General features: G+C 38.4%; 2 protein-coding genes across 3 annotated transcripts in view; both read left to right on the forward strand.

Moving 5' to 3' along the window:
* The first annotated feature begins 856 nt into the window (after window positions 1–856).
* Window positions 857–13,936, forward strand: tamm41 (TAM41 mitochondrial translocator assembly and maintenance homolog). 2 transcript variants are annotated; one of them, XM_034868933.1, is made up of 8 exons: window positions 857–875; window positions 6,721–6,903; window positions 7,784–7,876; window positions 8,073–8,223; window positions 9,565–9,710; window positions 10,889–11,054; window positions 11,871–11,933; window positions 12,936–13,936. In XM_034868933.1, exons 2-8 carry the CDS (start codon window positions 6,727–6,729, stop codon window positions 13,025–13,027), a joined length of 888 nt encoding a protein of 295 aa, XP_034724824.1. In that variant the 5' UTR covers window positions 857–875; window positions 6,721–6,726; the 3' UTR covers window positions 13,028–13,936. The 2 variants fall into 2 exon arrangements, with proteins under 2 accessions (XP_034724824.1, XP_034724823.1); XM_034868932.1 differs by lacking the exon at window positions 857–875 and adding an exon at window positions 5,677–6,067.
* Window positions 13,937–16,200: 2,264 nt separating this feature from the next.
* The window catches only part of vgll4b (vestigial-like family member 4b), a 37,886-nt gene continuing 32,268 nt past the window's right edge, over window positions 16,201–21,818 (forward strand). The window contains exons 1-2 of the mRNA XM_034868935.1: window positions 16,201–16,392; window positions 18,037–18,110. Of these exons, the coding sequence (XP_034724826.1) occupies window positions 18,047–18,110 (64 nt within the window). The 5' untranslated portion in view covers window positions 16,201–16,392; window positions 18,037–18,046. The remainder of the gene's footprint in view (window positions 16,393–18,036; window positions 18,111–21,818) is intronic.

Here is a 21,818-nt window from a genome sequence, read left to right on the forward strand (position 1 = left end):
CTACATGTTACATGACACACATACACAACCCATAACCCATTTCAAAACAGCTATTATATAACGTATGTTTCCATGAAATTATGCAGGCGACAGAGTCAAAGATTCAACCGTGGCAATTTGTGCATTAGACGGGAACTTAGAAGGGAACCATTTAGAGATAATAGGCCCCATAAACCCTCCTCATGTTTCCCCCCTCTTTTGACTTGTGTGTGTTGTTTGTTGGGTATGGTGTAGCTATATAGCTTAGAGAGAGGCGTATGATAGGATCTGCCTTGTGCTGCTGCGTTGAAAGAAACACAGTTAGAATTCACAACGCCAGGAGCAACACTACCCTATCAACACACTCACATGTGCACATACTACAAGCACAGACTCAAATACTACATGTGAGCATTCACATCATTACTGTTAAGGCCAGTGTGTGCATGCATGCATGCATGCATCTCTCTCTCTCTCTCTCTCTCTCTCTCTCTCTCTCTCTCTCTCTCTCTCTCTCTCTCTCTCTCTCTCTCTCTCTCTCTCTCTCTCTCAATACATTGCAACTGAGTGAGTATAAAAAACAAATTAATTTAGTAATAAAAAAAATATTAATGCGATTCTCAATTACAATTGTAATATAAAACACTATCTTTGGTAGTGGTAGGATGGTAAGAGGCAGGTGTTGTTTATGTTCATCTGGTTAAATGCTGCTTCGGGGGAATTTGCTGCAGATAGCCTTTCAATGCACATCACAAAATTCAAGATTCAAAATAGCCATGGCAACAAGTAAAAACAAAAGTTGGCTTGGGAAGCACAACAATAAAAGCACTACAGGATGGGTGGGGGGGCTTATGAACAGCAGTAATGGTGGAGGAAAGTGATTGCAGCAGTTACAGGTAAGCTTTCAGGTCAGCGGTGCAGCAGCAGCCGAAGCGGGGCTTAAATCTATCAGCATATTGCAAAGAGTTTGTTGGAAATACAACAGGACCCAAAATATGTTTATACACTAACATTACACACATTTCTATCCCTCTATATCGGAACCTTTTACATGTGACACTGGTCCGTACTATTTAAAGGTCCCATGGGGTACAATTTCCCTTTATGAGGTTTTTTAACATTAACATGAGTTCCCCCAGCGTGCCTTTGGCCTCCAAGTGGCTAAAAATGGCGATAGGTTGAAACCAAGCCCTGGATATCCTGATCTGGAATTTTACTCATTGTGAGGTCATAAGGGGCAAGGTTGCCTCCCCTATCTCTGCTTTTCCCGCCCAGAGAATTTGCCCCCCACCTTTTTCTCCTTAAAACCTACAGACTCAGAAATAGCACACACTAAGGAAAGCTCATTGTGGGACTGACTCTAGTGGCTGTACTTCTACACCAAGGCTGAATTTTGGGAAATAGACTTCAGGTATGGTATTATGGGACAACTAAGGTCTACATAAAAACATCTGGAGATCCCCATGTCATGGGACCTTTAAAATAAACCGACGGTCTGTACTATTTAATATAACATTATACACAACTAAAAGACAAGCGATGATGGCAATAATCTGTCTCAAAAGTCTCATAATCAATAGGAACCAGGTTTTGATTTAGATTTTTTTGGAAAACAAATATGTTAAATACTACAGCGATAGCACCATCAAACAATCATGCAACTACAGGTAAGAGGAAAGTATTTATTTTTGATTTTGAGGTGAACTGTCCCTTTAAAATATTATGTTAACTTTGATGTTGTCACTGCTATCACAAAGTAGTCCCAGGTTCAAAATATATTGCTGTAAGCAAAATTAGGATTAACTAGCCATTGACCCGACATTAAGTGAATAAATTCTTAGGGTCTTAGTGTCAACAAAGATATTATAAGATACCCTGTGTCTCAAAAGTGCATTTCAGCTCTGCTTCTGACTCCCATATTATTATGTATTACTGGCTTACTCTCTGCTCAGTGACACTGTAACCCTTTAGTGGAGTAGGATAAAAGCAGCTTCTTTGGTTTGACTTGTCGGGGCCTGGAGCAATTGTGCCTCTACAGAGGTGTGTGTGTGTGTGTGTGTGTTTGTGTGTGTGTGTATTTTCCTTTCAATTATCATCACTAAGCATGGGCAGCAATGGCAATCTCCATGGCAACAGGCGTGCAAAAGCTGAAAAGATTACCCTAGGCAAGGCATGTGTGTACATGTTTGTATTTGTGTTTGAAGTCACACATCAGGGCTTGTGCGTCACTATCAGGTGAGCTCTAAAGTGCTTCTAATCTTTATTCCTCTTCTTGTATTTTTAATATAATATGCCTGCTGAAATTCATGAACACTAAGAGAATGACTGATTATATGTTCAAAGAGTTAACTTTAGTCTGGGTCGTTGCCAAGCCATACCATTACAGCTACTCACATCCACACTAACTGTTCCTGATGTGAGCACTCAAACTCAAGGAGAGGTACTGTAAAATGTAAATCACATGCCACTTTCAGACTAATTCAAGGGGTGGAAACATTGGCCAAATAACTTCAAATTAGAAAATCAAATGTGCAATCACCCCTGACATTGATTCATTTTAATTAGGCTAGTTGTTCTTGTTCCATACAAAAAGTTACAAAAGGCAACCTTCTCTTTTATTCCAATCACTTCACTTTACCTTTTCACACTGGCCCACACAAAGATTAAGGTGTGATTGCAGAATTCTCACAGCGGTAAGCAACATATATTAACAAGCCTTTGTTGCTGTCTACTTGCAACCAGTTTGCTGTTGCTTTACAAGCTTTACAAAAGTAGATGAGTAGTGGACTCAGCCTTAAAGACTAAAAAAACTGTGAAATCAGTGAAAACTCCTATTATTATAAATATTATTATTCTTTGCCACAGTGTCTGTGTCAATCCCATATCCCTGTGCCCAAGTAGGTTTACTGCTGGAAAGTATTGGCAACACTGAACATGTTTTAAACTTAAGATATTTTAGTCCTTAATTTTCACATACAGTTAACATAAAAGTGTCTATAATAGAGATTTTTAAAATACCAATATATTAAATGACAATTTGAAGACAGTGTTTTAAAATTGCTGTCACTTCTCTTGCTCTCTCACCCAACCGAGGGAGCAATAGCACAGCGTGAAGCATTCATGTCCGAGCTGCCAAGCTAAGGATGCAAATAAGCAAATAAATCAAAGCACGCGTAGTTTAGTAATATCCCCACAGGAGTGATCTCAATATAAAAACGCTGAGTCCTGTTTGTCTGAGGCCTGGACAAACATATCACAATTCACTGCCCCAATTTCTTTCTCACGACGTGTAATGCTTATTGCACACATGAACTATGACAAAACAAATCTAATTGGCAGTAACAAACATAGATTATTTTGGCACCTATAGCACATTGTGCATCACCACAAGCCTGTAAACAGAAAGATCTCACTGAAGAGAAGGGAGCGCATTGCAGCGCTTGGGAGCGCTTTAAACCCTATTTTATACAGTCTATATTTAAAACTCACATCAGAAAGTAGTAGAGTTTGTGATGCAGTCGGCTCGTGAAATTAAATGAGGGTCAAAGTTGTTAAAAAATGATCTAAGATTATTGATTAATCATGCAGGCCTAATTGCTGCCACCTTCTACTGTACCATAACTATTTAGTCTGATATCAGACAAGCAATTCCTGAGTCATTTTGTGGAAATTAAGTTTAAAAAATATACTTTTTAAAGTTGTGAATTGATTCAGAATCTTACAAAATAAGAATTGCGATTCTTACATGAATTGATTTTTTACAACACACCTATTGCTCATAGAGAATGATAACCCACCCCTGCAGTTCCCCTTACAGCCTGCAACTCTCACAGCCTTTATCAGCCTTGTTTTAACTGGCTGACACACAAAGTTAGCCACTAGCTGGTGAACGTAGACGCTAAGTAGCGGAGACCGAACCAGAACTAACAGGAGAGTGAATAATGGACTTACAGTGCGTTTGTTGCTATAAACACGACTCCAAATGTTTTCTAACCTATCCCTCGTACCCACTAATAACTTAATAACATGATATGTCAGCATTATGGTAAGCAGTAATAATGTCCCCAAGTGGCAAGCAAATAAATAAATAAAATGAGGTAATGCAGCTTTTATCAGCCATTTTAGTTTACCTTCCAATATATCACTTCACAAAAACGTGCTCCAAAACTATAACTGAATTAAGACTGTTTCCCCTTGAAAATACATAACAAAATAAATACTGTGAGGATGAGAACATAGATTCACGGGTGATACAGCAGCACTGATTCTAAAACATGGGGTAAAATAGCTAGAGGCAAGCAGAAAGCATATATGGGCTAATGTTGAATTTTATGTTGAACAAATGAAAAAGAAAGTAGTCACTGGTGCTTCAGTTTTCCTAAATTAAGGCACTTTCACATAGTGATTGAGCTAGTTAGTCAGGATTTAGTGACCTTATCAATATTCATTTGGCTGAATAGATGGCTCAAGGCAATTATTAAGATAATATTTGTCTTACTCTTGACAATCCTATAATGGGCTGCAGACATATCATGAGTCTACATTCAATATTAATTCATTCAAGTAGATGTGGGCAGTGGGCCCATAAGAAGAAGACTGATGATGGCCTTCAGAAGCGTTTGGGCTTTTACTGCTGCAGTAATATTTTCACATGATCTCAAACTCAAGATTAATTCCACTTTCACATGTGCTAGTGTCTTTTGATTTTAAGCAGGTATTATGTTTTAAGCAAAGCAAGTTTTTAAGCTATTAATTTTTAGAAATTGCAGGTTTAAATGCATGTTTTTGCTGTCATAGGATTTTGTTTTAGATCTTCAGCAGGTCAAGTCCAAAACACTGCTGCCAAACTGTGACTGGATCCTGACAGGAGCAATCACTGTTATCGTCTCATTGATTTCTTTTTAGAAGATGTGTAATGCAATATGAATTCAAACACCAAATTAAATCTTTTAGACAGAAAAAACTAACCTATTTTCATGACCAGCCCAAACAAAAACAGGCTTTTTATGATTGTTCAGGTTAGAAGCCTACTTAACATGTGGCTACTTTGCTTTATGCAAAAAAAACCTTCATGCAGGCACCAAATAAAAATATATCGTTGTGTATTTAAATACTCTCACAATTATTATTAACTTCTGAAAAATAAATAAATTACTTCAAAAGAAAAGGAAATAAACATGTTTTTATTTATATGGGCTTTAAATAAAGTCAGTAAAAACTACACATAATTTATTTGTTAATCATTTCTCTTTTTCACACTAAATTTGACAACAGACAATGGCTGTTGCAATCGCAGGTAGATAATGAAGTGTGTACACTACCATCCATATTAAACCATAGATAGCTGTACCCATAGATATAGAACAATGGCTATGCCTGCATCATCCAAATCAGCATTACCTCATTGCCACCTAACGTTAGCTAGCTTCACTTGGTCAAAAACCACCCTCTGCTGGCTAAATGTAAAGCTGTTCAAATTTAATTTAAGAGTACTAAATTGCTGTAGTTTGTTGCCCAGTTAACATTTTAAAACTGTATTCAATCATAGTAGTACCTACGTGCAAAATAACTCGCACATTCATCGTTATTTTGGCTGTTTAATGGAAGTTTAATGGTTCAGTTTGCTTACTTTCCATCTCTGACTCGTTTTCCCGTGAGCCTCCAGCGCGCAGCGCACTCTGTGACGTAAGTTTTCGTCGACTGTCAAGCTGCAGCTTCTAAGCAGCTGACTTAGACAGACCCAAACTGACCTGATACGTATTTAAACTATAAACGGATGATTGTTGTGCGACTCAGTGACTGCGTTCGTGTTAAGTGGTACTGAACCTCTTAGTCTGAAATGTATCTCTTATTTTATGTGGCTGAAACTTCATTTATTCCTCTATTTAGTCGGTTATTCCGCCTATAACTTGCACTTGCTGGAAAGCTGTCTTAGCTAACTTAGTTCAAAATGACTCTTCCAGCTTTGCACAACACCAGCGTGCTTTATAGACGAATTTTATCACAGTTTCCTCAGGACATCAGTTTAGCTTTTGCCTATGGATCTGGCGTTTTCAAACAACACGGGACACACCAAGGTCAAATGGACGTAAGTGACACTGCCTAGTTTACAATCTGTGCCCCTGACTGCACATGCACTGTAGTTAACTCCACAACACGGCACGGTGACAATGTTGTAACGTTATAGACTTTTTAGACTAAATAAAATCAGAATAAGGAGACACTTATCATGCTCTATTTCCTGTACATAGTCACTAATGTTCCAGGGTTTTAATAGTTTCTCAGCCTCACACACAAATAAAAATGCATTTTGCTAAAAGCTAGAGTTAGTAACGTTAGGCAATGTGGTTGAAGTAAATACATCAGTATCACTGGGAATATAAATATTTTACATCAATATCACTATAATATTGGTGTTTAATATGAATATTGCTTTATTCATATTTGTTCTCATATAAATACACTGTGAATTACAGTATTCCAAATACCGATCTCCCAAATATCTCTTCCAAAAATCTTTTCCAATTCCAAAAAATAGTTTTCAGTGCTATGAGCTGCTCCTTACTATCACACATTACCTCAGACAAAACTCTTGTGTAACAATAACTTGTTTGATAACTTATTTTGTCTTTTTTTTTGTAAAAACATATAGAATGTTCATATTTAAAGCTGCTGTATCATGATTTATTGGAGTAGAAAATGTGATGCTATTGTGATTACCTTTTTATATGTAATATACAGAAGAACATGCTGGACTTTGTGTTTGCGGTGGATGACCCAGTGACGTGGCACACCATGAATCTGCTGCAAAATCGCAAACATTACTCCATCCTCAAGCTACTGGGGCCCACGATGATCAGCTCTGTGCAAAATGAACACGGCGCTTCTGTATACTACAACACGCTGGTCCCAGTGGAGGATAGGGTAAATTACTTTTTTTCATATTTCTGCTGGAGCTGCTCCCCCCGCGACCCGACACCGGGGAGGGAGGGAGGGGGGGATGGATGGATGGATGGGATGGATGGGATGGATGGATGGATTTCAGCAGCAACTTTTGCTTGTCACCCATGACTACTTTTAGTTTTTGTAATAAAGCGGCCCAGTTTTAACTTTATACTGAAATCTCATGTGTTTCTTAAGCAGTCATAGATGGCTGTGTTTACTTCTCAAAGGAAGACCTTCTTGTTAATGTACTGATAGTCTGGCTACACCATAGATGCAATACAGGATAGGAGAAAAGAAAACGCTGTGTGTTGTGCTTTTCTTTAAACCGAACACAGTCGTCTTGGGCGGCGCTAAGCTCCGGACGCAGCAAAGGTGGCTCTGCAAAATAGTCTCGGGAAGGAACTTGTTTTGGTGGAATATTTACTACGGTGGCCAACAAGGGCCAACAGCCTGCAACTTAAGCAAACACATGCAAATAAACAAAACACAAACAAATTCAGCAATTTGACAACACATGCACAGCATTCAGCAAACACGCTGCAAATACACACAACACAACCAAATACATAAACAAGCTGCAAAAACAGAAACGATGCAAAAACAAAAGCAAGCACACCCTGAAAACAAATGCTACAAAAAACGCTGCATCCAGATTACACAACGGAAGTTCTCAGGGCCTTTGGGGGGGAAGCGCAAGTGGAACAGCTTAATTTGTTCGCAAAGAATTCAGAAAACTTGCGGAAAACAGTAATTCACTTTTGGCTCTCAAAACTTTATTTAAGTTAGTTTTATTGTTTTGTGTTGCTACTATTAACTTTTTTATCTGCACACTTTAATGACTTTCTTCTCTCCTTCATAGATAATCAAATATGGTGTGATTAGTACAGAGTCTCTCATAGATGACCTGATGCACTGGAAGACCATGTATGTTGCTGGACGCCTTCACAAACCAGTCAGTACTTTTCTATCATACATTTATTTATTGAAGTATTTATTTTCAAGGCAGTCAAGTGTTGTACAAGATTTGGACCAAGTTATTTGAAATATGTTGAAACAGTGGAATGTAAATAACACCATTCAGTTAAATCTTGAGGTTTTCTATCCATGCTTACGTGTGTCCCTGCATGTTTTTGTGTGTGCTCTCCCAGGTGAAAATGATGGTGCAGAATGACAATGGAAAGCTCCGTGCTGCGCTGGTGGCCAACTTGAAGAGTGCTGTAATAGCCTCCTTCCTCATGCTGCCAGAGAGCTTCACTGAAGAAGACCTCTTCCTGCAGATAGCTGGTCTTTCTTATGCTGGTAACACACCTGCACAACTACAAAAACCAAAGACACACACACACACACACACAAACAAGTAAGGCTGGACATCGTTCAAAATCTTTCGATCCAGTGCCAATTTCGATACCTCGGTTTTGATGCCGGTTCCTTAACGTTACTGTTTTGTTTTGAAATCCATTTCAACATCAACAAAAATATATTAAACACAAAACAAATTTTCCACCTTAATTGTAAATCAAAACAGTAATCAAAAAAATTAAAAAAAGAATTCTGGTAACACTGCTCACGCAGAGTAATGATAATAAAACTGGTTGTGCTTTTGGATAGGGGTGCACCAGTCAGATGCTCTTGGCCAAAATTAACAAAAAAAGAGAAACCTTTTATCCACAACATGAACTTATTATAAATAATAAATAAATAAACAAATGACATTGTGTAGAGGTTAATATTTAACTAAAATGCAAAGGAATGTAAACAACAAAGACTTTTTTTAGTGCATACTGCATAATGACACAAACCTTTAACAATAAACTTGGTGACTTCCCTATTGTCAACATTGGATTAATGGAAAACTAACTTAAGCGCAAAGTAATGTAACTGAATTGCCTCGTTAAAGTTGCCTTGCCGGACACCCTCAGCCTGTCAGTCAATCACCAGGGCGTAGAAATCACTGTTTTGCCTGCTTTTCTCGCCTCGCCTGTCTGCATAAAGTTATGAAAAACTGTGAGCAGATCTGTAACTACTTTATCGTGACTCACGGTGCCTTCATAAAAGTATCAAAGTTCGGTGCCCAGCCCTACAATAATGTAATAATTGTAATAGTTATCTGGCCTGTGTAGTTCCAACACTTTGAATACTAATGTAAGTACAGTGCGATCCAACATGGACACTATTGGTAATCAGTAGGGTTCTGAGTTAGTTGTCTGGTGGATGAATGAAAGAAATAAGACTGATGGTTCTAGTGTCTCAAGACGCATAACTAAGCTGGTTGATTTGTACAGATGTATTGATGTGAAAAAGAAGCAAATAACTTCATGTTGAACACTACAAATATTTACATGCTAAGAATGGGATGAGAAGGGGAGTGTTACCGTTTAGGTTCCTGAGCTACAAAAGCATAAGGGAAAGTCAGGAATAATTTACAAAATGAGTGTTGGATCATTGCTTAACATTTGAGACCGGAAACAGAATGCCATTTGGAGTTTAATATCTCACAATGTGTTGGTACTATGGTACTATTGTGTCCTTGGCTGCTGACACCTGAATTTCTCCTCTGAGGATCAATAAAGGATCGCATCTCACTACATCAAAGATAAAACTGCACAGCCTATACATTACATTTTTTCTGTGCCTCTTCAGGGGATTTTAGAATGGTGATCGGAGAAGATAAATCCAAGGTAGCAAATATCGTCAAAGACAACATTCAACACTTCCGGATTCTGTACAGCAACATTTTACGGGACTGCCCTCAAGTGGTTTACAAACCTCAACAAGGAAAACTTGAGGTAAAACATGGCCCTTTTTGTGTCTCACTTGATATGTGAGCAACACAAGAGTACATTGTGTGCTGGTTGTGCAGTTGTACGTCGTCGCTCATCTTTCAATACTGTGGGCAGAAAAGAAATCCTTGGGAATCAATGTGAAAAACTACTCTTGAGTTTCATTCCTCAAATGCAAAGTTTGTTGATTTTAAAGTTGCCTGCTGCATAAACTGAGACTCAACTACAAAGTTGAACAAATACATCTGAAATTGGGCGCCTGGGTAGCTCGCCTGGTACAGCGCGCGCCCATATATAGAGAGTTTCTCCTTGACGCAGTGGACGTCTAAAAATGGACTAAAAATGCCCCCAAAACTATCTTAAAAATATACATCTGATTCTTACATAACAGAGACAGAAATATTTCCAATAAACATATGGATTGTCATTACTGCCATAACATTCTTGCCTGTACTGCCTTTAAAAAAATATATTCTATGTGACATGCATTTGACAGTAAAACTGGCAAACAGATTTTCAAACACAGATTTGACCTGAATAGTACAAAGTGTGCTCACAGCCTCGGTACTAAACTTGAAATGGGGTGTGACTGACCTGGCACTCTGGCCTGTTACCTGCATCACATACAGTATTAACATGTGCAACATGGGAAATGCGTGCATGTTTCAATGTTTGAATATTGAATAGCATGAAGACATATTCCTCCCCATTTTTATTAGTGTAAGGTTTAATTTTTTTTTTAATATATATTATTATTAGATGTTACCACCACTCCCTGTTATGCCCAAGGAACTACTCATCACACCATCCCGGAATAACCGGAATGTGTGGTTAGGAGTGTTTTGTGTGTGTGAGTAACACATTTTGCAGTACACAGCACTTCGGGGAACTGTGTACTGCATGGCTTGCAAATAGGAAATACACTTGTGCCCTTGTACATTATTGTACGCCATGTCAATGCATTAACTAAATAATTTTTTACTTGTTGTTGCAAGGCTGTGATTTGAGTTTTTAAATGTTGAGTTTTTAAAAACAACATCATCTGACCCACTCCAATCATTCCTTCATAGTTTTATTGTCTTGAGATGCATTTATACTGGTTTCTAATAGCAATGCATAATAGTTATGCTGCTGGTATTCAGTCTACTGTATGTATTTATTTATTCTTGTTTGTGTGTCTGCAGGTTGATAAAAGCCCAGAGGGCCAGTTTATCCAGCTGATGGCATTGCCTCGGACCCTTCAGCAAAGGATCACAAAGCTGGTCGATCCTCCGGGGAAAAACCGAGACGTGGAGGAGATTCTACTGCAGGTTGCTCAGGACCCAGACTGTGGAGCTGTCGTACATCAAGGTTTGGGTTAAAGAACGGGTTAAGGGCTGTAGAATAGAGGGGAGGGCAGGCTGAGAAAAAGGGACCGATGGACCGGGAAAAAGTAATCAGATATTGTGAATGTAAAACTTGTGAGATACTGTGCACAGATCAAGTCTGATATCGTGTGTGTGGTGAATATAAAATAAGGTAGGATCATGCTCTAAATGAATAATGTAAGGGATTCATTACACCAACATTTTAACAAAGCTAATATATTGTCAAAACAGAATTAATGTGTGGATTGTTAACACCTAGTAAATTTAATAAACAACTAGTAAATCAAATATACATGTCATCCCCTTCGCACCGATGGCCCATCAGTTCCAAGATGTCAGACCTGTATCTAAATCAGACCTGTAGTGCAGCAGATGTGGCAGTTTATTGTCACTTACAAATTTTAGACACATTCCTCCAAAAGTATTCCACATTGTCCTAGTGCTGTCTGAGATAAAGACATTCGAATAGAAGAATATGTAACCCTTATTTGCAACACACTTGTTAGATTGATAAGTACTATTTTTAAGGACAGTTTGAACGTATAGCTGTTTTACTGCCATGTTGAAGGTAATTAAGCTGATTCATAGTTTGAGATGTTATACATAGCCAAGGGATGGATAGAGGGATTTGCTAGCAATTCCTTCTTAATTGTTACTTTTGTTGAAGTTGTGTGCACATGAGTCATGTGATTATATGGCGTCTACCCATAAGTAGCATATCATAACATCATATTTCAGAGTGATGACAAATTAGTTGTAGTATAGTTGCATGTTTGAGCATTTCTTTGTTCCTCCTCAGGTATTTCATCTATTGTGAAATCCTCCAGTATAACCCAGAGTATCAAAGGCATTGCTACAGCTGGTAAGTACCCTTTTCTTCTTTGTTTGATGTTTTTGGCGGAAAATCATACATAAAACATTGTCAGGATTTGTTAGTAAGGACTGGTCTGGTGCCTCGGCTTCGTTAAAGGAATAGTTTGTAGTAGTTTGACAGTGTAGGGAAATATGCTGTCTTGCCGAGTTACAGAAGATTGATGCTACTCTCACGTCTGTATGCTAACTTTAGAGCAACAGCCGCATAGCATAGCATAGCATAGCATAGCATAGCATAAAGACTGGTAATAGCTAGTCTGGCTCTGTCTAAAAGTAACAAAATTAGTCTACAAGCACCTAAAGCTCACTAATTAACATGTTCTATCGGTTTTGTTTAGTTTGTACAAAACGTGTACATGTAAAAGTGACAATTTGTACTTTTATAGGGTGTTTAGTTCAGGGTTAGGTGCTGGAAGGGTGATTCTGTTACCTTTGGAAAAAAGCTAGATGTTTCCTGCTGTTTCCAGTCTTGTGCTAAGCTAAGCTAACTGGTTGCTGTCTGTAATTTCATATTTACTGATGTGGATCAGAAGTGTACTCTCAAACCTTAAAACTGTGTATTAACTAGGGTTGGGCGGTAATATGGTATACTGCGGGGTCTTAAAAGTAGGTATCAGTTTCATTTATCATTTAAAAAATGCAATGCACTTATATAGGAGACAAGGACTAAATATTAAATATGATTTATTTAATGCCTAAAAATGCTTGTGTGTGGTTTAACATCATGTGACAGTGTGGATGAGAGAGAGTGAGAGAGAAAGGGGGAAAGGTGGCAAGTTTTACACTGAGTGACCAGGTTTCAAAGAAGAACACGACTTCTGCAGTTTGGCAGTTAATTAGTCACGTAATACCGGTAAAATTGGGAGAAGGTTTGACGGTATCAAAATCTAGATACTGCCCAACTCTATTATTAACTGTTGTATTGTAGTAATAGTGTTCTTCGAATGTGTGTGTTAATGTTCAGTGCGCTCTGTGTCCTGGTCCTCCCCAGGCATGTGGAAGACAGTGTCATACAGCACCAAGAAACTGATGAAGATGTGGAAGGGTTGGAGGAGGAAGCCGTCCGTCTCACAGATGTCCTGATCCTGTTTGTTGACCAGATCTTTCTCTGTAACCTGTCAGCCAGAAAATCAATGTCCATCCTTGATTTTTCTCTGTCAAACTCTGGCTGGAAGAACCACACACTTCCCTGTGGTTATATCACTGCACAGCCTCTATGAATGGAATCACTGAGCAGTCTGTGTTTGAATAGTGTAGAACCGTCAGTACTGTACAACTGCCCTTTATCATGCATTTCATGAAAGTTGTAGAAAAGAGGTTGACATTTTACAAGCCTGACTGAATTACGGCTGACATTTAATGGTACTATGGATCGGACCTTTCGGCGTAATGACTACAGTGACTGGGGAGCTGCTGAATTGCTACCTCTGGACCCACAGCACTAAATTAGTGTGAACACAGCATGCATCAAGTACCACAAGTATAGTCAAGAAAGGACTTTGCTGTCTTCTGTCATCTTTTTAATTATGCAAATGATGTTAGATGTGTGCATTTTCTTCGTGAACGGTCAGATGACAGGCAGCTAAGAGATTGAGAATGATATTTCTGTTTTGTCTTTTGTGCTTAGAGGGGGCTTTATTGAACTCTATTCAGATGTGGACTGGCGTTACATGTCACAGACACACACACACACACACACACACACACTTTATACCCCTCTTAGCTTGCCAAAGATCTCAATTCCTTGATCTCTTTAATATCCTTTTACCGGCAGTCTTGCTGTTTGTCCAATCTTTATGTCGGTATTCATAAAATAAAAGATTGGGTCAAATTTATTTCATGATAAAAATGTTGGTCATTGTTAAGTTTATCTCTCTGTTACTTGTTACTTATTTTTATCAGCGTATCATATTAAGAGAACTGGAGGTCTTCAGTACTTGCTGTAGTCTAATTCAATTACACAAATTGGGTTTAATACAAATTGTAATACAACCGCATCTATGATTACTTAATTTTTATTTGCATGACTTTTTTTTACATTGTTTAAGTCTAGGGGATTATTGAAGAGCAAACTTGATTGTAAGTTATTCCCATATTTTATTACTTAAAAATAAAAAAGGCAAATATGATATCCATAAAAAATGATCATGTTCATAGGCCTTTTTCTCTGCCTATATTTTGATGTTATGCATGAAAAGCACAGGTGTATTTCATTAATATTACCTACTAGTGCATTGCATTGAGTTTCAGCTGGTGTTGTGCATATTGGCTCAGTAGCATGACGCACTTGGATGCCAGAATGGAACAAAGCCATCATTAAAGTTATTATTTACTCCTGTGATTTTATTGCAAAGTCAAACATTTCAGCCCTTATAAAGAAGCAAAACAAAGCGGAAAGGACAAACAAAAAATGTATGTAGAATTTGGCAATTAAAATAAGGTTAATCACATAAATCTTTCTTTCATTCACCATCTTATTACAAAAAGAAATATTAAAAAAGTATGCATTTGAATGTAGCCCGTGCGGTCCTAAATGTTGTATATACTTGTCCTTCATTCCATCATAATGCAGTCAATTCCTGGTACTGCCACTTGTCTTTGTTATTTACCTTTATATTGGCCACTACCATGAGTCATACTTGACAATGAATTCAGTTATAGACGTATGATCATCTTAAGGTAACCTTACATGACCTCATATGATTTGTTTGTTTTTTCCATTTCATGTTTATTTGAATAGGGACAGATGCTGTGACAGACATTTCTGCAACAAATCTCCAATGTAAAGGATCTCAACATTATAGCTATTGCTAGTTTCTAAAGCCCCTCCCTAGAAGGCCTTTTAAACATTAGACATTGCCACATTGCCACATTAAAGTACATAAAGCACATAAACATACTTGTTGTGTACTCCTCTGTCACTAATGATCTACATACTGTTTTTTATTTATATTTAGTTGTTACAATCTATATGTACTTTAGGGCAGTTTGCTGACCGGCCATGCCTTTCATTCACGTGATTCAGTTCAACATTTGTGCAAGCCATACTGTTGGAGCCATTTCATTGGTTGACCAGCGTGTGATGCTGCAGGTGTAAAAGTTTATTTAAATGTGGCCTTATTGGTTCAGCTGTGTTGCGCACAGCAAGGTTACAGCTTATTGAACGTGGTTAAGTGTAGAATAAGGATTAAAAGAAGACCAGTTATTATGTTTGATTACTTTTAGTTTATTTTAAATAAAAGGGTTTGTCCAAAACTCTTGGACAACAAGTAATTCATTGACAATTCTTATTACCAAGACACGCATTTACACAGATGCCACGCGTCAATTTTCGACCAAACAAACAACAAATGTTTGACACCACACACTGTTCATCCACAACCAACCACTATTGTAATGAAAAATAACTAAGGTACGTACATTTACACTTTTACTCCACTGTATTTCAGAGAGAACTTTGTACTCAGCTACATTTATATGACTGCTAGAGTTATGAACCACTTTGCATATTAAGATTTCATATACAAAAACACGATAATTTTATCAAATGATTACCTATAACTACCTGATATTATGTAAAGTATCAAAAATCTGCTTTACTGAAACCAGCTACAACATAAAATGCTGCGTACATGGTGATAGAGTTGCAAAGTTATAACACTACAATGTAGTTGTAAGTATATGTAACTGTTTTATTAATGTAGTATTAATACAGGCCTACTTTGTATATTTATATAACATGAATAGACCTAGAAATGACTGTAAGCTGTAGCTGCTGTGTACAACCAGGTTATATTATAGTGTGTTATCTCTTATTTATTAAATTTCTATATAGCCTACTGCTTGAAAAACACTAGGTAGAGGGCTTACTCCGTGTGGTGTATGTGTAAACTTGTATACAATATATTTAATGGACCTTTAATAACAAAGTATGTCAAACAAACATAAAACTGAAAAGTATGATGGTATGGTATGATGGCTTTGCTCAAAGGCTCTTTTAAAGGAGCTGTTAAGGGCGGGAGCTCTCTTTAATCACCTACTAAATCTTTCACCAGCTCTGTTAGTAGTAAACACGGTGACAGCAGCCCAACCTTCAGACGATGTGAGGCAACGGTTATCATAACATATGCTGATATCATCATCATCGGTCCTCCAATCAGCCAATCAGCGCGCCTCACTTTCACCACCTGCTAGCAACTGAATTCCATCATTCCAGGCATTCCTGCCCTCCTCCCTCCCTCCCTCCCTCCTTCTCCTCCTCCTCTTCCTCGTTTAGCCTACAAACAAGTTTGTCCCGAAGGCTCTGCAACTATTGTCTTCCCTCTTACAACGCCGTGTAACCGTGGCTTTTTGTTTTGTGACTCTGGGATATTTATCTTGTTTTGTTTTGGGTTTTTTCTGTGTGGATATTATCATACTGGAAGATACCAAAGTGGCGCTTGAAGGAGGTATGTACTACTAACGTGAAGTTGTGTCTGACATCGTTTCGCGTTTGTCGGATGAGAGTGCGCTCTTTTTTTTCCCCCCTTACGCTTCAAACTCAGTCAGTTGTTGGGAAATATTCAGCAGGAAAATGAAGACGGCGTTGTAAACACACGTAACACAGGGCTGGAATACTATCCGCTTCGTTATACGCAGGTTGACATTTCATTCACGATATGAAGAGGCACTGGCGGCTTCCCAAACTTTCTCACGCCAAGAACCCCCCCTTTAGCCACATGCTTTCTTTCCTCTGGGATCTGGAGACAGTTGTCTTTCTGTGGAGCTGGGAGTGAAGTGGACAGGAGCAAAACCTATCACTGAATCAAGTAGCGAGACATGTCTTGCCTTATTTTGACTAGATAGGCTATCCTGAAGGACCTGTGAGGATCACCGAGGCAGGCTGATATGAATACATAACCACTGGTGGGTGTAATCGTGGACGCACTTGCTACTAATAACAATCCCTTTCATTTTTGCTTGAGTTGGTCTTATGACAACTTTAATTATTGTCGCCTTTCTTCACGCGCTCCACGTCGACAGTGTTGTCACGAGCTACCAGGACAACAAACCTGAAATCTTTGCAGTTTAGACTAAAGCTGCAGGAATAGTTTTTAATGATAATCCTCTTCTAAATGCGGTTTTCCTGTAGAAATGAGGGAAAGGTATCCCAGGAATGCAGAAAGAGGGAAGAGAAGCGCGCTCGAGCGTTTTTCTCCACAGAATACCTCTCATAGCAGAGCACTGAAGGCTCAACACTGGAGGACAAAAATCCCCCCCCCCTCCCCAAATTCGAGACATCACAGGAAGGTTATAAATACAAACTATAGGACAGTAAAAGTGAAGAAGTATTTTTCCCAATGGAGCAATAGGCTACTACGATACAAGTAAAGTCTTGTATTGAAACGTTAGTAAAAGTACAGAAGTAGTATTATTGAAAAAAGTTATCAGTTAAAAAAAAAATCAACTATGTCGTTGATTGTTTAATACATTTTTTTACATGCCAAAATGTACTGCTTCCAGAATCTTGTCACCTTGGGAAATTATAACACTTATAGACACAATAATTAATCAATAGTGAAAATGGTTGATAGTTCCAGCCCTGATGCTATGTGCAAATATAAATATCAGGGAAGTATTCTACTTACGCAAAGCTCATGTTGAGCTGCGTGTGTTAAGACAATGTTAAACACTGATGCCGCGATAACTTTAGCATATTTTGTTAAATGGTTAAGTAGAAAAACATTTTATATTTTTCAAAGTCTCATTTTGGTGTGTCTGTGTGTACCCTAACTCAGGGATTGTATTGACAGATTAAATGTTATCACTCCACGGGAAATTAAATAGATCTAACACGCTCGACTCACAGTGGAACTTTGAACACAGTGCTGGATCCTTAATGTTGATAATATATCCTATATATTGTGTTTATATTATTAAGCTTTATGGAAACAATAGTCATTTTCTTTGTGATTGTGGTGAGAGAACTGTGGAGTTTTTTTTTGCCTGGGCATCTATCAAATATTAACTTAGTTTTTGTATTAAATGCTACATAGAGAGGAAAGCCACACAGCTCTCATGTTCAGCACAGCGCCCTCCCCTCTGTCCCACAGGCATCCAAGCATGGAGACTCCACTCGATGTCCTGTCAAGAGCAGCATCATTTGTTCATGCGAATGAAGAAGAGAGTAAGTTTTTATCAGACTACCAGTTCCTCTTTGTTTTGTGTGTCGGAAGACAATTTTGCTCCCACTCTTTCTGTCTTGCTGTTAAAAGGTGCCCTGTGGACAAATGATTTGTATGATTGCAGTCGCGTTACTTATCGATGAAGTGCAATGTTATGCTCACCCATAAGCCTCGGCCCTGTTTTCTGCCATAAGACAATAGGCGTCTTTGTGCTGTGCAAGCTTGCAGTTGCAGCAGGCAAATGAGACCAACCGCACTCAACTGCCATCAGCACTGTGTTTTAACTCAGATGTTTGCTTGTGTTAACCTGCTTTCACTAGAATCTGGGTGGGGTGGATTTCTGTGTCATTATCTGTCTTTACCTCCATTTCATTTTCTTGCTGTCTCAGTCTATTACTGTCTTTCTGACTTTGTGTCTGTCTCTGGCTTGTTGATCCCTGTCCATCTTCTCTTTCATTTTCTTCTTAGTCTCTCCGCGTCCCCTGTCTTCTTCTGTCTTTTATTTTCTCCTTTCCTAATCATGTCTGAGGACTTCCGGCCTTACTGAACAAAACCCTTCCAAGATTATGCTCATTTACAGGTTCACACTTGTATTTATGATTCTACTAGAGCATGTTTACATCCTTTAATGTTAAAAACACATTCTTTCTTTCTCATACTGTCTCTCTGAATATACTTTTATTCATCCTCTGTCTGAAACGCTCAGTTTTAGCGCCTGTCTCTTTAACCCCCAAACTGAAAAAAAAACCAGTATGCTCTGATTGGTCTTCCGCATTTCTCTGTAGAAAGTATCACCTTAACCTGCTTTCTACCCAACAAGACATGAAAATCTCACCTTTTATAGTATTGGTCCTCTAAGGAGATATAGCCAATTCTTCTCTCTCCACAGCCAGCAGAGTTAAACCTACGAGGACACTACATTCAGTGGATATTGGCCTACCACGGATAATTGTTCTGCACTGTTTGGAGCTGGAAGTTTAGTTTGTTGTTTTTACGACACCTTAGTAGATTATATTTCATGTATTTAATAATTATATAATAAAAACTCTCTTGCTGTGCAGCTCTTAAACTTAATGTACTTTTGTAGAGCAGTGAAAGCAGATGGATTTGTGTTTTTTTTCATTAATTTGTTAGTAGAAGTTGAATCTCCTCAATCATGAGGGAGCATGATTTGAGCTTTTAAAGGAAAGCCAAATAACGTACATAACTCTGTTAAGACAACTGAATATTATAATTTGGTAGAAGTGCAGGCTATCTGTTGTTACAACCATTTCCATACAGTTCTTAAAGTTCTATAAAGTCGCTTTTGTCATGCTAACTGATCATCTCGGAGTATGAATGAAAAAGTGCTTCGGCTGTAACATCTCCTATGTCACAGTTTTGTTCCCATAATGCTTTGGCTATAATGAGCCGAATATCAGCTTCCTTGCACTTCTGAGTAAAATGGAATGGGAGCTCTCCTCCCCTCTTCCTCTGCTCCCTCGCTCCCCTGCAGTGTTTTTGTGTTTTCCTCTTTGCTGATGTTACTTTTTGTTATGGGTCTTGCAAAGCCTCATTGTCCAAAAACAATGCCCTGGACCTCTTTTAAAATTGTGCGGGAGAAATGGGTGAGTCAGCCATCCTACTAAGCTAGTCGAGCAACTAGCTAGTCTGCCAAACTAGCAACGAGTCATTTAGGCAAACCAGGCCAACATGCAGTTGAGTCATAACCTCTGCCTACTTGAATGCATTTATGACAAGCCTTTGTAATGTAAAAACTAAATAGGAAGAGGCTTGGCAACAGCCGCTCTAAAAATCGGAACGACCAAGTGGGGCTTCAGGGCCGATGCTCCAGTTCACAACACTAAGAGCTCAAAGTAAAAAGCATTATTTTATTTATTTAAACCACAGTCCTGCAGATATCTAATCTCTGTTGGAAATAAATTTCTCACAAAATTACATGAATGCTGTCTTGAGGGAAATGGAATTACAGGTATACTTGGTATGCGGTCATTCTGATTGGCTTCAAAGTGGTAAAAAATATGCCACAGTTATGTCTCCAAATAGAATTGTTGGCCTTGCCCTGGATTAATTAAGGCTGCCTGAATATAAGTGAACCAAAACAAAACAACAGGGTAGTACCCAACATAGATTCTTTTTGGCATTCTTTTTGTAAACATAGAGGCTTAAATGAAGAGAAGGGAGCGCATTGCAGCGCTTTGAAGCACTTTAAAACCTATTTTATACCTTCTATGTTTAAAACGTACAGAAGTAGTAGTGTTTGTGATGCAGTTGGCTCGTAAAATTAAGTAACTCAATGAATGAGTGATTGAAAAAAAGAAGATTGTGATTTAATAACGATTATTCATGCAAACCTAGATCGAATAATTTATTATTATTATTATTATGTGCTCATAGGAAAAAAGGTTTGCAGGGTGTAGCAGTGAGTGCTTTGCAGTTTTTTTGCACATATTGGTATAATTTGCTTGATTGAATGGACATATGCAAACAAGTCAAGACCTCTTCATTTCACCAGTACTTACATACACACACACACACACACACACATAACCACACCCACAAACACACTTGAACTCACACCTTCTGGCTGGAGGGCAAGCTGTCTGTGAACAACAATAATCACAGGCCTTAAGTCAAATGGTCCTGGCCTTGACTATAATTACACAAAATCTAAAAAAAACAGTGAAGTAATCTGTGCCTTATATTTAATGGTAAGTGTGGGGAAATGCTTAATACTTGCCGCCACCCCTCCATAGCAATTTTGGTGGCTACTTGGAGTGTGCTCCACCCTTCCAGGAAGCAAACCTGTATTTGAGATCAACCTTAAACGGTCTGGATTGCACTACAGGCCCAGCTTCAAGGACCGATTGAATTATTTGCGTTTGTAGCTCAGTGTTTGTTAGAATATAGAAGGTTGTAGAGTCGTTTCTTTAGATTCATTGTGAATTTAGAGACATCAGTCAGCAGACCCTGACTGGCGACAGGGTCTTGGATGTTAGATCAAAGACAGCCTTTCCATATGGGGCAAGTGGTTTAGAGCCCGACTAAAGAGATGAAATATGGACCTATTGTTTCTGACAAGAACCACAACAAAAGAAGAACTGGTGCCAAGAGAAGGTGGTTGGCCAAGATCTAGACAGTCCCCTCTGCTCTACTTCTACACACACACATAGACACACATATTCTGTACTCTGACATTCCGTATGTTTGTTTGGAGAAAACACACACACACACACACACACTAACACTGACAGAATCCCCCCCCTTCATTGTTATCGTTTCCATGTTTTGTTTAAACACCACCTGTCTTTTCCTAGTTGTCAGTAAGGGGGAGTAGTCCATTAAAACAGACCTTTGTATAATCTTCTATTTAATTATTGTGCTGAATACCATTTTAAATGGGTATTGTATACTGTAGATTGTGGAAAAAGTAATAGGAACAATTTACGGTATAATACATTCTGATACAACAACACCACAAATTACATAAACAAAAATAATAAGAGCTGATTAAACCTCAGTCTTAACAAAAACGTAACATTCTGATCTTAAGTGTATCAAAGTCATTGCAAGGCATTATTGGATTGAGTGATTGTCCCTGCATGTTCCCGTAATTTTGTCCATCCCCAGTGTAAATATCCGGTGTGGGTGGGTTTACTTAAATATGGTCATTGCTTTCTAGTAAATACTTGATCCCAACTGTGTAAATG

Source organism: Etheostoma cragini, chromosome 4 (genome assembly GCF_013103735.1).
Source record: "Etheostoma cragini isolate CJK2018 chromosome 4, CSU_Ecrag_1.0, whole genome shotgun sequence".
Lineage (NCBI taxonomy): Eukaryota > Metazoa > Chordata > Actinopteri > Perciformes > Percidae > Etheostoma > Etheostoma cragini.